The following is a 15,587-nucleotide window of genomic DNA, read 5'->3' on the forward strand; positions in this document are numbered from 1 at the left end:
AATTTTAATCTATATGTCTATCCTAAGGTGAGAAATTCTCCTCTCAAGTTCTTACCAAGGGGTAAAGATTGGGGTAACTTACAAGGAATAGGGGTTGAGAAGGCACTAGTCCTTCATTAACGATGTCCTTCCCCTAATCCTTACAAATCATGCATGTTGTCGTTCCTACAAGGGGACAAAGCCACCTTCATAACTGTAGGGTCACATAGTTTACCTTACTCCGTACCAAATGAAAGAAATTTTCAAGGAAATCTTGGTCCTATGTTGTCTATACAACCAAGTTTATGCTTGGAGGTAAGTTTTAGAGATGCAAACTAATACTAAAATGCCTAAATGAGATACTTGAGTGAATGTTATTGCTTCCAAAGAAAAAGTATTGTTATCAATACTTAGAAATAAGGGGTAATGCTCAAGTAAATGGTACCAATATCTTCAATGGAAAGTGAATGTGAAAATTAGCTCAATGTAGCTCCACAAGTTCCAAATAGATTGCTTACAAGTAAATGAAATAGACACCAAATTGCTTCAAATGGAGTGACACAAGAATGCTTTAAGAGACATCAACAATTATCAAAATGTCACATAAACATGAGTTGACATTAAGATGATGAAGCAATGTATTCAAGTGACTTGTGAAACCAAGTAGATGGATAAACTAATCTAAGCTTGCCAAATAAATGTAAAGTACTTGCTTGCTCAAAAGAAATATTGCATGTGTTGTAGTAGATTGCACAATACAAGTATTCAAGAAATGGAAATGGCAAACTAAACCAAGCTCAATTTACATAAAATGAAAGTAGATATGAGTGTTATGTTAAGAGACCAATCATGCATAAATGAGATTAGCAAAAGAGAATTAAAGAAACTAAGCTAAAAGAGATTAGTCCACCCACAAGCAAAGACCCTCTCTCTAAATGGGGAGGGATACCATGGGAAAATTCCCAAGCTCCCTGACGAGAAAATTAATCTTTTATTAAAGAGAAAATTACAATGATGAGCCCTCCTTTATATGTGAGAGAAAGGCCTCAAGATTTGGGGACTTTTTTCCAATAAAATTCACTTCTAAGCACTAGGATCCCTCCTTTCGGAAATAGGAACAATTTTTTACAGAAGGAGATGGCTACAAGATGCCAACGATACTATATTGTAAACTTGGAAACTTATGACAAAAATCAGTCCCAAAATGTGCAGCCTTCAAATACCAAAAAAATGTGCAAGGAGGAGAGGGTAAGCCTCCCTCAAGCCCCCGATTAGCTAAGGATAAATAGCAGCCTTTGGGACCTTTTGGACAGCAGCAAATAGCGCTGCAAACAATCACAAAGAAGGTTGCAAACTCTATGCCAATAGGTCCTGCAAAAGTGTGTTAGATGTCTCAAATAAGTGCTCCTTCAAGCTGCCATAAAAATGAGTTAGTAGGGCTGCAAAACAAATCAAATGTTGGCTGAAAAAATAGTCAATGAAAGTGGAATATATATGTAAAATACAATCTACAAGGGTTGAGCTAAAGAGTATGAGTAAACTATCTTCTTTGCTTAACCATCAATTAGCTCTAAATATCGAATTTTAAACAATGAAGCACAAGAGTTTCTTGAGAAAATAATTTAAGTTAAAATAACTTGACTTGTACACAAGCTATGGCTAGCGCCCCTGCAAGAAAGTTTGAGGTTCAAAGAACAATTGAGGATTCCTTCAAAAGCATATCAAGAGTGGGTTGGTCTCTCCAAAGACTTCCCCTCGCGCTTGATCATTGATCCACCAAAAGAATTTCCTTCTACACAATTCAAACAAGGATTAACTTCACATATAGATTTGAAAAATATGCAATGAAAAGGAGGCCTAGAGATTTATGTGAAATCAACTAGGACTATCTAACTCTAGAGCAAAATTTTTTAAATTATGTATTGATGCAAGATAGCTCTACACCCATACATCTCTAAAGTATATGGAAACATGAAATAGATAGCATATGTAAAAGAAAAATAAGCACAATAAATCAACAAAACTTCATTACCATGCTCAAGGAGGAAGAACTTCTCATGAATGAAACCCCAAAGTCTTTATTAATATTGAAAGTGTACAAAATAGCAGAGCTTCCGCAAGCACAAGAGCTCATGTCAATCATACAAAATGAGAGCACAAGGCTCATTTAAATAAGAAAATGGGAGATGATCCCAAAGTGAAATGTGAGCAACAAGTGGAAAAGGGGGTGAATCCCAATGAAAAAACTAGATTTACAAGTGTCATATCAGCTGAGATAACTGTTGTAGGTGGCAGCCTTGACTCCTTGATTGTCCATAGAATTTCAAATCTGCTGTGTGCATTCCTTGTGATGATCAACGTACTTCTAATTATTGGTGCACATTCCTTTGATTGTTGACAAACGGGAAATTAGTGGAGGTGAGTGGGAGCAATATTCCACTAATTTATCAACTAAGAAAATGCAACAAAACTGTGTGATGACACCTCTGATCATCAAGCCAACCAATTGTTGCATGTAGGTCCTGTAGGATAGGCTGTGTATAACCTATGATCTGCATTGGCTCCCAAGCAATTGCCACATGTTAGATGAGCATGGAGAATGGAAGACAAACTCCATCAAAACCTATGTTAATCAGATGTGTAAACTCTTCATAAAACAGGTGTACTCATTGTTGATGGGCTGTAGATTGAGCCTGTGTTGACCATTCATGACTTGCATGCGTGGTTCCCTTTGGTTGGTAATAACAAGTGAGGGAACAACCTTTTATAAAATATGGAGTAAACATTAGTCATTAAATACATATCACTTGCCTTGATGTGTATCATCCTTTTGGCTGGGACTGCGTCGAGTATTTTTCTACATGTGCGTGGAGCCATTCTATGGCATGTACATATATCTTCATTATTGCCTTATCTGTATTCAAAAGGGAAAGAGAAGTGGGTCTACTCCCCACTTAGTTACTTTTAACTTTAGACTTGCATAATACCCCAATTAACTTGAAATTTAGTCTTCAACAATTCGTTGAGTATTTCATCAGCTCACGTCCGACACTTTGACTTAGTCTTTAACTTGAGTTGGGCCTCATGTGGTGGGACCTATGTGGCTGCCACATCATCTTTCACCTTCACTAAATTCACTGTCGCTTGTTTGACTTTTTTTTTACTTTGGAAAAATTTATAAAGTTTTCAATTATTGAATTTTTACCACTGTCATTAGGAAAATTGGCTTTTGAAGGACTATAAACCATTTTTTGATCCTCAAAGTGGGTCCTGGGATAATTTTGGGACTCTGAGGATGAATTCTGAGTAGTCACACGCCCCAGACATTTCCTATGACAAGTTGTTTACATCATTACATAGAAATTAATTAAAAAATCTCGTTTTGCAGGAAATTTTTAATTATTAAAAACTCCTACTTAGACCTAGTCAAGTTCCACGAAATTTCGAAAAAGACCTAGTATGGTAATATACATTGACTCTAGACACTAAGATGTGTTAGGGGCTCAACCTTCAAGCCGTCACCCTAGCTTTGGGGTATGCGGTAAGTGAAAAAACCTAGAAAGTTATTCGTTGCTAAAAAGCAGGAATAATTAACCAAGTAAAAAAAACACTCCAAGGTGTACTCGCTTGTTAATCGAGTCCCAACACCCTAGGTCTATTACATTGTTGTATTCATCATGCTAGTGACATTTTTACAATATCCCCATAGGGCTGCGAAATCTGAGGACTGAAGAAAAGAGAGAGAGAGAGAGAAAGGGCTTATAAGCCCTGATGAAATCTGGAACTCTCCAAGTGCAGGAATGCTTTGACTTATCCTTGGGCATGGAGTCTTAAAAAAAAAAATCAGGTGCAACTTTAGTGGTCAACACTACCCACAAGTTGGGCTTGTTGGGATTGTTCCTCCCCATTTGGTCAATGGGTTGAGAGGTGACTTGGGATCGTTGTGATCCTTACCATTTATGGTAAGTAGTATCCTACCCAAGTGAGAGGATGCAGATGTTCTACCACTTGACTCTTTAGGTCCTGATGGGAAAGATCAACAGACAATAAGGTAGTTGTGATCCTTACCTCACGGTAAGTTGTATCTTGCCTATTGTCCTTGGATAGTGGGTTGAGTTGGGCTCCCCTATGATGTGGGTTGAGTTGGAACTGCCCGATGATGAGATTCTCGAGTAGTAGCATTGGGCTCCCCGCTGGCAGTGATTTCGAGTGGTAGCAATGGCTCCCTAATAGATTCAAGGTGGTATCTTAAGCTCCCCTCCGATGTCGAATTCTTCCTTCTAGATTCGAAAATGTTCAGCATATGAGCAAAGATGATATTTGAGATGGTGCACATGTTGCAGTCGGTAGTTTTTCTTAGCTGAGAGGGAATGTTAATTTGGCAGCGCTAGGACAAATTCCCTCCTTTGGACAGCGTTCCTCATCAAGAAATACCCCTTCTAGCCCTTCGAAGAGTTTAATTTGGTTAAAGGAAAAGACATCGTTAATATGGAAACACACATGTGCACAAAAGGACAATTCAGCGCTAAGGAGAAATTAGACAACCTTGGAAGCCTATAAATATAAGTCAAGTGACCCTCATTTGGACATCATCATCAAGCATTTTTTTTCTCTTCTATGATTTAGCTCGCATAGGTCCGAAGTTGGTTCACAGATATTGGTTCGTACAAGTCCGAAATTGCAGGGTTCGAAACTCACACGTGCAGAGTAGGGCTTTGGTCTATAGTTGTGGGGTTGCCACAGGAAATCTTTGATTGTAGCCGCATGCATACAAGCCTTTGCGTGCGGCTGGAACGTTTCAACCACACGCACAATCTCTCTTTGTGTGCGGCTAGGACCTAGGGTTTCATTTGATAGGTGACTACGTTGACCGCGGGTTGGGAAAGTTATTTGATCATTATTATTGTCAGGCTCATATTTCAGGATATTGTTTGGTTGTTTTATTGGATAGTTTTGTGATAGAATATCTGAGTCATTACACTCTCTCTTTATTGAAAATTTTATAACAATCTAATAAGAAAAAGAATTTGAAAGGGTTTTCCCCCTTGTGGGGTTCTTCCCTGGTCTTTGACCAAACCTGGTGTCTCTTATTTATCTCTTATTGTTCATTGCATTTACTATTCTATCTACAATTGCTATTAGAAGATTAAATTGTTTTGAAAGATTGATAACTAAAGATAAGATTTGGGCTAAAGTGATTGTAATTTGTAACAGCATAGAACAGTGGTAAAAATTAAGAGGTTCCTAGAATTTGATGCTACAAGTATGGTGATATCAATGATGCCAGTATGGGTGAGGCTGCCAAACCTCCCTCTTCCCTTTTGGCATCTTCACATTTGCCAGAGCATGTGTAGAGATAGACCTTAGAGAAGGTCTACCTGATTGTATTCTTTTAAAACATGAAAACCTTTAGTGGACACAGGTTTTAGATTATGAGAATACAGTTTTCAGGTGTCGAACCTGTTTTCAAAAAGGACACATGTAGAACACCTACCCACTAGCAAAAAAGGCCCCAAAAAAGAAAAAGAGGTAGGCTTCTAAACCAAGGGGTTGGCAGTTTCCTGACACTTTTGAACAGTGTTGCGGGGGAGTGCGCCCCCCCCCAACCCGCTCCCAATCCGCGCTCTGAGCGGGAGCGGGTCGGGAGCGCGCTCCCGATAAAAAAAATTGCGCTCCCTGCCAAAACAGGGAGCGACTTCGGGACCGTCGCTCCTGTCGCTCCGGGAGCAATCAGGGAGCAATCGCTCCCGGGCTTTAATTTTCGCTCCCGGAGCGACGCGCGCTGCTGTCGGGAGTGAAAAGCGCGCAAAAAAAAATTCGGACGCCAAAAAAAAAATTTGTTTTAAAAAAAAATTGGTTTTATAAGGGCTTGGAGGGCATTTTTATGTCATTGTGACTTGAAAGAGTTGGAGGAGAGCCAAGGAGATTGTGCAAAGGAGCGAGGAGGAGCAAGGAGCGAGCGCCGAGGAGCAAGGAGCAAGCCTGCAAGGAGGTTAGTAACTTAGTAATTTAGTAGGTTAGTAAAGTTATAACTTATTTCTAGATTCTAGAATGATGAATCATGAATCTAAATAAATAAAATTAATAAATAGTAAATAGTAAAACTAAATACATTTTTAATTTTCTCATTCCCATTCCCATTAAATTTTGCAGATTCAAAACTACAAATTTCAAACATCATGGACCTGGTTATATTTCTTGGCATTTTCTTCTTCTTGGTCCCTTTTCTGGTTATTATGGTGCTGGAGAGTAGGAAAAGGAGGGGTCAAAATGAAGAGGGGGATGAAGAAGGGGGACAAAGTGGATTTGATGAAAACCCCGGTGAGGAGGAGCTGGAGGAGGGTGAACATGACTCTCAAAAAACTAAACAAGACCAAACCCCATTGTGGAAATATGTTAACAGGCCTGAAGCAGGGAAAGGGGGTGGAACCACTAAATTTCATTGCCCCCATTGCAACAATAATTACACAGGTTCATACACCCGTGCCAGAAAACACCTCTGCGGGAAAAGGCCATGGGATGGAGATAAACAAATAGGAATCAAAACTTGTGCAGCTGTGTCAGCAACAGATAGAGCAAAATACATAAGGGAAGAGGAGGAAGCCCAATACAAATCTAAAAAATAAAGGGGTTTCTTTGAACCAAGCTCACAATCACAACCACAAAGAACTCCTTCAGCATCCTCCCAAGGCAGTGGATATGGAGGCATAAGGTCACCAGCTTTAAGGCGTAGAACCATATCAGATTTCCTTGATGAGGGGTGTAGGAATGATGTGGTTTCAAAAGTTTACAGGTTTCTCTATGCATGTCGGATACCATTCAATGTTCTTCGCTCACCTTATTGGCGCGAAATGGTTTCTGCCATAAATGATGCCCCTAAACGATACAAGAGCCCTGGGTATTACAAGGCAAGAACCGTTGGACTTGATCATGAAAAAGCAAAAATATCACATTCTTTGAATAGAATTACAAGTTCTTGGACTGACCATGGGGTGTCCATTGTATCTGATGGATGGACAAATGTAAAAGGCAAGCCATTGATAAGTGTTCTTACTGTGTCTGTTAGTGGTTCCATCTTTCTAAATGCATATGATTACTCAGAGAAGTTCAAGACCGGCATCAACATTGCAAAAGCATTACTTGAAACAATTGACCGTATTGGGCCATACAATGTCATCCAAGTCATCACTGATAATGCTCATAATTCTAAGGCAGCGAGAGCAATTATTGAGGATAAATACCCCAACATATTTTGGTCTGAGTGTTTGGTTCACACATTGAACCTTTTGATGCATGATGTTGTTAAGAACAAAAATGAACAATACAAATGGATTGGTGATTTATACAAGAAAGGCAAACAAATGATAAAATTTATTACAAATCATAGCAATACCCATGGTCTTTTCCGCAGTCACTCAAGAATGGAGTTGTTGAAGATTGCGAGGACTAGATTTGGTAGCTATTACCTCACCTTCAGGCGCCTTTTGAAGGTAAGAGAGTCATTGGCTAGCATGGTATCAAGTCCACACTGGCAGGTATTAAAGGAAAGGGCTACAAATGCAGCTAACAGGCAAGGTTTTGCACTGGTGGAGGAGGCCGCTCTTGATGGTATGTTTTGGTCAAGTGTGAGGCAAGTATTGGATTTCACCAAGCCCATTTATCACATGATTCGGTTTGCAAATACAGATAAACCAGTGATCGGCGAGGTGTATGAGCAGATGGATACCATGTTGGGGCAAATAAAAGATATTGTTCATAACAATGATCCCGACTTGTACAAACTGATTCACGATTGTGTGTGTGTACGGTGGAATAAACTTAATCTTCCACTACATTGCTTGGCGTATACCCTTACGCCAAAATACTACTCTACATCTTGATTGGGCCAACCTGCACTAGGGGGTGGGGTTAAGACCAAACCCCATTTAGATGAAGAGGTAACTAGAGGATATTTGGATGCATTAGAAAAGTTGATACCTGACAGGGAGGAATGTGCAGCTGTGCACCTTGAAATAGGCAGAATCCAGATACTTCAGTGGCACTGGTTTGTTTGGTACCTCCCATGCAATGGAAGACAGAGACAAATTTGATTCTCTCACATGGTGGGAATCATATGGCGTCCAGGGACTTTTGCCAAAATTGGCAAAAAAAGTTCTATCACAGGTTGTAAATACTTCTTCTGCAAAGAGGTGTTGGAGCACCTACAGCTTCATACATAATGTGAAAAGAAACAGACTCAATGAAAACCGGGTAGAAAGCTTGGTTTATGTGCACTACAACTTGAGGTTGTTGAGTCATTACTGTGATCGGACTTATGAGGATCCCACATATAAAATTTGGGACAACCACCCAGAGGATGACAATTTGGAGGATGGCACTATACATCTTGAAGAACTGGAAGAGGAACTTATAAGGGATGAAGATGAAGCAGCTGCAGCAGCCATGCCATCTCCACCATCCAGTAGCAGTGCTCGAGTTCCGAGTCTTGTTCCTTTGCTGTCGCCACCTCCATCTACACCCTCATGTGGAGGACATGTGCCTTCTAGTTCTGGTTGTCAGTCTGTGCGGGAGACTCCTAGAAGACCACCACAACCTGCTCATACAGAGGACTCTCGTGGCAAGGGCCACATGTAGATTTACGGTTTACTTGTCTTTTCTAGTTTCTATTAGTTTTCATAACTGTTGAGTCTTGAGTCCTTGACTCTTGACTCTTGACTCTTTCATATCATAATGATATTTTTTGTAAACAATATATGACTGTGACAATGAAAGTTTGAAGTTTGAAGTTGGCAATTATAACTCATTGGTAATGATTGTGAATTATGAATATGATGCTTCGTGAAAGACTAAAGTTGTTTCATTTCATTTCATTATTCATAATTCATTTTATAACATTTCATTTCATGTTAACAGTTAGAACTTAGAAATATCTAAGATATTATTTCTTGTAATGGTTAAACTTAGCTTACAAGTATAACTTTGGTGATCAATGATGATAAATGTTATATATTGAATTTTCAATTTTGAAAGCTTGAAGTTAAAACTTTAAGATTGAATTTGATGAATCATGATTCACGAGACTCAATATGTTGCAGTTGTAATATGTATGTTACTAACTTGTGGACATGGTTGATGAAGATTATAACTTCTAGATGATTGATGTGATATGGTTCAATGATCAATCTATGTTTTTTTTATGTTTTTTATATCTAATTCATCATTCTACATGTTTTTGTTGACATATATGTATCAAAATATAAAAAATATATATATTTTTAAAAAATCGCTTCGGGATTTGCTCCCAAACCGGGAGCTTCTGAAAATGTCGCTCCTGCTCCCCGCTTTCACTCCCGCTCCCAAATAACGCTGCTTTTGAAGAAGAAGCAGAAGAACACATGGAACAAAACCCAAATTCAGACGCACAGACACAACCTAGCAGCCAAGCAAATGGAGTAGTAGTGGATCAGTCAAGAACAATGATTCAAAGCCAGAAGGGTACTGAAGCAGCAGAGATTATAGTTACAGAGCAGCAGAAAGAGGAAACAGCCACCGAAAAGAAACCGAGGGGCATTAAAAGATTCCATGTATCTGAGAGCTCAGACTCAAACAAATAAGTCCCCCTTAAGGTGGATGACAATTAACTAGTAATTTTAACCATCGCTCCCAGCCAAGGAATTTGGCGAAAAGTTGAGAAAAAGAAAATCAAAAATGGGAAGCTAAGTGACTTTCATCACACTTAGCACCGGTAAAAATATGTAATTTTTTATAGATTGTTTCTTTTATTTGTGCATCAGCCAACAGGCTAGCATGACTGAATGCTTATCAGCATCTGCAGAATGCAATTTTATTCCTTATTCTCAAGTTGAATAAAATTACGATTTTTCCTTGGGAAAAAAAAAAAAGATTATCATACATCTAGTAACCAATTGATAAAACAAATGCATGTTTTGTTAATAGACCATATAGCACTAAGCATATCCTCTAAATGTGACTTTCGACATTTTGAAAATTAAGTAAAAGAATAAAAAGGAAAGATAAGGAAATGCTAGAAAAAAAATGAAATATAAAGGAAATGAATAATAAAATGCCAATTAAAAAGGGAATGTCAGCTTTTACTTTAACAATTTAACATTACCATTAATTGCCAACATTTTTTGTTAACCTATGTGAGGCAAAATGAAGGTCCTCCAAGGTAATATGTTGGTAGGGCTTAGGAGTTAGGGTTTTTTTAAAAGAAAAATTTGAATTTTGCTTGTTGCATTTGCCACAATGGGATCCAATATCTACTAGACCGAGTAGGACTGATTTGGTGCCAAACCAATCAGGTCAAGCTTTGACTCAGCCACTTCGATACCAAACCAGCCCTCAAAACCAAGCAGGATGTTGATCAATACAATCACTACTCAACTCGATCAAGTTGACTTGAACCCTTTTCAAAAACTATGGTGCACACTAGTGTCTAAGGATTTACCTTCCAACAAACAAATATACAAATTCAACATATGAACTCTTAAAAATAAAAAATTACTGACAACTCAAACACAACAACAACTAACATCTTGAATTCTCACTCCTACATAAATTCTTGGGTGACTACAAGGTCCACTCTAATGTAGAATGTAGATTGTATTAATAAGTGAAAAAGTACTCTCATCTTCCTAAAAATTCAACTAAAATATACAAATCTATGTTAAAATTTAAGTACAATAAAGATGAATACAAATTTCGCGTCTATAAAAATTAAGGTAGTTCAATCGTTCAATATGCCTCGTACCTCATTTTCTATAACAGCAATTCGCTTTCCATGTTCTGCTGTCAAAATATGGTTGAGTAGAGTTGTCTGCAATACAATGCCAAAAAATCATTACATAATGGACTAATCACATAGATTTACAAATAAGTTCCTTACATAGCACCAACTATGCAAAAAAATATGATTCTCAATTCCTTTCAAATCATAGCATTCAAGAAACAAATCATGGACATTGTGTTTTACTTTGCAAAGATAACCAAGTGAAGATTGCAACTTAAAAAATGCACAAAAAGTCGTAAATGTGTTATTAACATCGAAATAAAGACTTAGATAGGTATGGCCTATTCATCAGGAGGACAATCTGCATTGTTTCGCGAAATGCCTAACTCTTCAATGGATGGCATCTCTTTTATAATCTTGATATCCTTGAGGTTTATTTACAATATCGCAGAAATTATTCTACTTAGAATACCTTCACTTTGAGGATACTCCTAAACTTTATAAGAATTATTCTACTTAGTATGGATTTTCCCTAACTATAAGACCACTTTTAATGTAAACACAAATCATGCATTATGGAGAAAAATGCTAAGCAGCACTCCCCATTTGTAAGGGTGATATCAAAACAATAAAATTAATTCCAAAACCAAAGCTTTCATTTTAAACGTTTGTGTGTTTATAGGCACTTCAATTCCCATCAAGCAACCAACCTACCAAGTCTATCGCATTCCCATTATAAGGATGCATTCCTAGGATAGGAGATAGATCCAAAGATCTCAAGAAACACAAATGATCAACCAAGACATCCCCAACATTGCCTTTACAAACCAAGACATTCGTGACACCTAATACACAAGTTATGATATCTCAAAGATTCCTTTAGAAAAACGAGGACGTATCTCTATGAAGAATAAAGGATTTCAAAATTCTAACCCGAAATTATGAAGAATAAAAAAAGAAGTAAAAACTAAAGCAAAATAAAACCATCACAATGCCACTCCTTAATAAATCCTCCTTGGTTGATGTTGACATGACACCCTAACAGGTATTATATATCTAGACTAAAATTATTCAACTATTTTAGAACATGTTTACTTTGTTATAAAAGGTCTTTTATTGTGAGATGATGGGCAACAAGCAACAAGTTCTTTTTCTAATAAAAGGGGGATTATCACAAGGAGAAGAAAAGCAAAACATGGAATTATTGGTATATTATTTCTTGGAAGAGAGAGTTCTTTGACAAAAGGTTATATTATTTCTTAGAAGAGGGATTTCTTTGACAAAAGATTATCTCATTCTCAAGGAAAATGGTTTTGTTGAGACTTTTCCTTGTACAAGCAGCCAAACAAGAGATCAAATTGCCTATAAATAGTCCAATATGCATCTATGGCATTTTCAACATGGTAAGAACTACGATACAATGGGATTTTTAAGGCCTCGGAAGTGGATGGGACTCGATTGAACAATCAATTTGGACATTTTTGTCGAGCAAGGAACCACTCGGTTTACTCTCTTCTTTCACAAGAGGTTAGCCAAGAAAAACTTCCAAACATGGGGTGATTTGCAGAACAGGGATTCAAGAAATTTGTTGCAATTGAGAGCCAATTAACTAGGCCCAATGACTCCAAGTAGTGGACAAACAAAATTATGTGGCACTCTACAAAATTATTCTAGATGCTAGCACATTCAAACTAAATTTGGATGCATGAGTTTCAATATGAATAAATTAGAAATGGCCATATGGATCATTTTTCTTCAACTACCAAACAAAAGAACTCCATGTTCAACCAATAAAGATATTCATTATCAAATTGACTCAAGAGAGCATAGTTTGTTTAAGAATACATTACTAGATTGCATTGAAGATTTAAAGATAGATAGAAAATTCACTCAAGCTAAGACACTTTCGTGATTGGACCTAAATTACAAGCTAACCATTGAACACAAAATATATCCTATCTTGCTTCTCTAATGGCTCATGTGTATCTTGTCAAAAAAGAAGAAACATCTACATATATTTTGTAGGATTTCACAATCATTGAAAACTTTTGGAATTGGTTCTATTTCGAATTGGGTTTCCAAGTAATCCATACTATTTGTCATCCCCTTCATTAAAAAGGGATAATTTGTGGCAACAATTGGATGATCAATGAAGCAATTAGATACAAGAGTCACCATATGGTTGATCAACATCTCCCTTTCTTGAGGCAACGATGCAACTATGCATTTAATGTCAACCCTATTCTACATGAATTGGTATCATTTAAGTTATCACATCAGATCTAGCAAACCTTTCAACTAGGACTGCAATCTTCACAAAAGATAGAAAATTCACTCAAGCTAAGATACTTAGGTGATTGGACCTAAATTACAAGCTAACCATTGAACACAAAATATATCCTATCTTGCTTCTCTAATGGCTCATGTGTATCTTGTCAAAAAAGAAGAAACATCTACATATATTTTGTAGGATTTCACAATCATTGAAAACTTTTGGAATTGGTTCTATTTAGAATTGGGTTGCCAAGTAATGCATACTGTTTGTCATCCCCCTTCATTAAAAAAGGATCATTTGTGGCAACAATTGGATGATCAATGAAGTAATTAGATACAAGAGTCACCATATGGTTGATCAACATCTCCCTTTCTTGAGACAACAATGCAACTATGCATTTAATGTCAACCCTATTCCACGTGAATTGGTATCATTTAAGTTATCACAGCAGATCTAGCAAACCTTTCAACTAGGACTGCAATCTTCACAAAAGATAGAATATTCACTCAAGCTAAGATAATTAGGTGATTGGACCTAAATTACAAGCTAACCATTGAACACAAAATATATCCTATCTTGCTTCTCTAATGGCTCATGTGTATCTTGTCAAAAAAGAAGAAACATCTACTACATATATTTTGTAGAATTTCACAATCATTGAAAACTTTTTAAATTGGTTCTATTTAGAATTGGGTTGCCAAGTAATCCATACTATTTGTCATCCCCCTTCATTAAAAAGGGATCATGTGTGGCAACATTTGGATGATCAATGAAGCAATTAGATACAAGAGTCACCAGATGGTTGATCAACATCTCTCTTTCTTGAGGCAACGATGCAACTATGCATTTGATGTCAACCCTATTCCACATGAATTGGCTATCGTTTAAGTTATCACATCAGATCTAGAAAACCTTTCAACTAGGACTGCAATCTTCACAAAAGATATTTTGGGCCAAAACCCACATGTTGGCACTCTGAGGAGCACAGCATCTTGACATACGATTTTCACATATTGACATAATTTGTATGATGTACTATATTTTGTTCGTTAATGAAAATATAAGATGCATTTTCAAGAAAAAATTGTTGAGAATGGTGTAATATTCACATGTGGCCACAACCATCTCATATTGTGTCCTTATCGCATTTTGCTAAGCAATACTCATGGCTAAGGCCATCGTTTACCATTAATTTGTATTATTGAGTTATGGTTAAGGTGAACATAATCAACACTAATATGTAAGCTCAGCAACCCTCTTGGATAGTGCAACCTACTTATGTGGACCATTGCCCCTCTTAGAAGGCACCCTTACTTATGTGGACCATTGCCCCTCTTAGAAGGCACCCTACTTAAGTTGTGTATAAATGCAAAACTCAAACACCATTGGTAAAATCATCATGTTTGATCATGTGATCATTCGTTACCCAATAAAACAGCTTTTTTATACAATTGTCTAAGCCTATCAACATTACAACTTTGGCAATTAGATGTGTTTTTCTCTTTCTACTATATCTTTTGGACCTCTCTAGCGCACTTGTTTAGTGATGTTTTCTCCTTTACTTTTGTAGACAACTATGTAGTTCCCTTTGATCCCCTTGTTTTTCTTATGATCTCAACATCGTATCAGAGCTAGTGTGAACTTTTCACTATCTATTTCACTATAGGTTGGGGTTTTCTTCTTCGCTGTTCATGATGGTATACTTTGAAATTAGACTTTCGCATATAGAAGAATCTCTAAGTCAAGGAGTTTTGTCGCTCTTTTTAAGGTGTTAATGTTGACTAGAAATAGGAACTTTGTATGGGTTGTTTTTAGTAACCTTTTCTTGGAGATATTTTTGTCCATAAATCGATGCACCTAGAATTAGGGTTCCTTCGTTGATTTTATTTCAAGAATTTTCAACAACAGATTTAAGATTATTGACTAGGGGCATTATTGTTGATTTTCACTACAGAACCAGAGTTTCAAATCACCATTTAGTTAATCTATTTCAAATATTTTCAACCACAGTTTTTGGATATTTTTGTTTGTTGATTTTCTAAGTGCAATGAAGACTAGCACAAAATTAATGAAGTATTGATAATTACTTTTGATGTAGATCTTATTTTAAATTATTCCAATATATCATTCAACAATTATACTTCAAAAATTCAACCATATAAAAATAGTAGAGATCACAATGCACAAGAGAAGACAAGATTTACCTTGGGAAAACCCACCAAGAGGAAAAACCCAGAAACCTTTTCAATAGAGAAACTATATTGTTCAACCAAAGACACACCTAGACCTGTGGTCAAACCTAGTCTTCCCCACCACGTTAAGCCTTCCAATTTGATCCAGAAATTCACTCTAACTTATCTAACCCAGAAATTTCAACCCCCTCGTAGTTGCCAGTTGCCCCAAAATTTCAACCCCTGGAGTTGCCCAAAATTTTGACCCCCTGCAACAGAATGCCCAAAAACAACTGTGAACCAGAAAGAAGAGAGGCTATCCACACATGCAAGTTGCAAGAGAGAAAGAGAGAGTCAATTTGTATTCTTCTTCGTCCTATTCATCCTTCTTGTCCTTCGCTTTCCTTCC

The 15,587-nt window shown here is 37.1% G+C and overlaps 1 protein-coding gene across 1 annotated transcript in view; it reads right to left on the minus strand.

The window, feature by feature from the left end:
• Positions 1–15,587, minus strand: part of LOC149252914 (uncharacterized) — a 194,830-nt gene that overhangs the window by 130,883 nt on the left and 48,360 nt on the right. Inside the window, exon 2 of the mRNA XM_089459823.1 lies at positions 10,754–10,819. Coding sequence (XP_089315949.1) covers positions 10,754–10,819 — 66 coding nt within the window. The remainder of the gene's footprint in view (positions 1–10,753; positions 10,820–15,587) is intronic.

This window comes from Pinus tabuliformis, chromosome 7 (genome assembly GCF_031772625.1).
Source record: "Pinus tabuliformis cultivar Carrire ecotype Pingquan chromosome 7, CPIR1, whole genome shotgun sequence".
Classification (NCBI taxonomy): Eukaryota; Viridiplantae; Streptophyta; class Pinopsida; order Pinales; family Pinaceae; genus Pinus; species Pinus tabuliformis.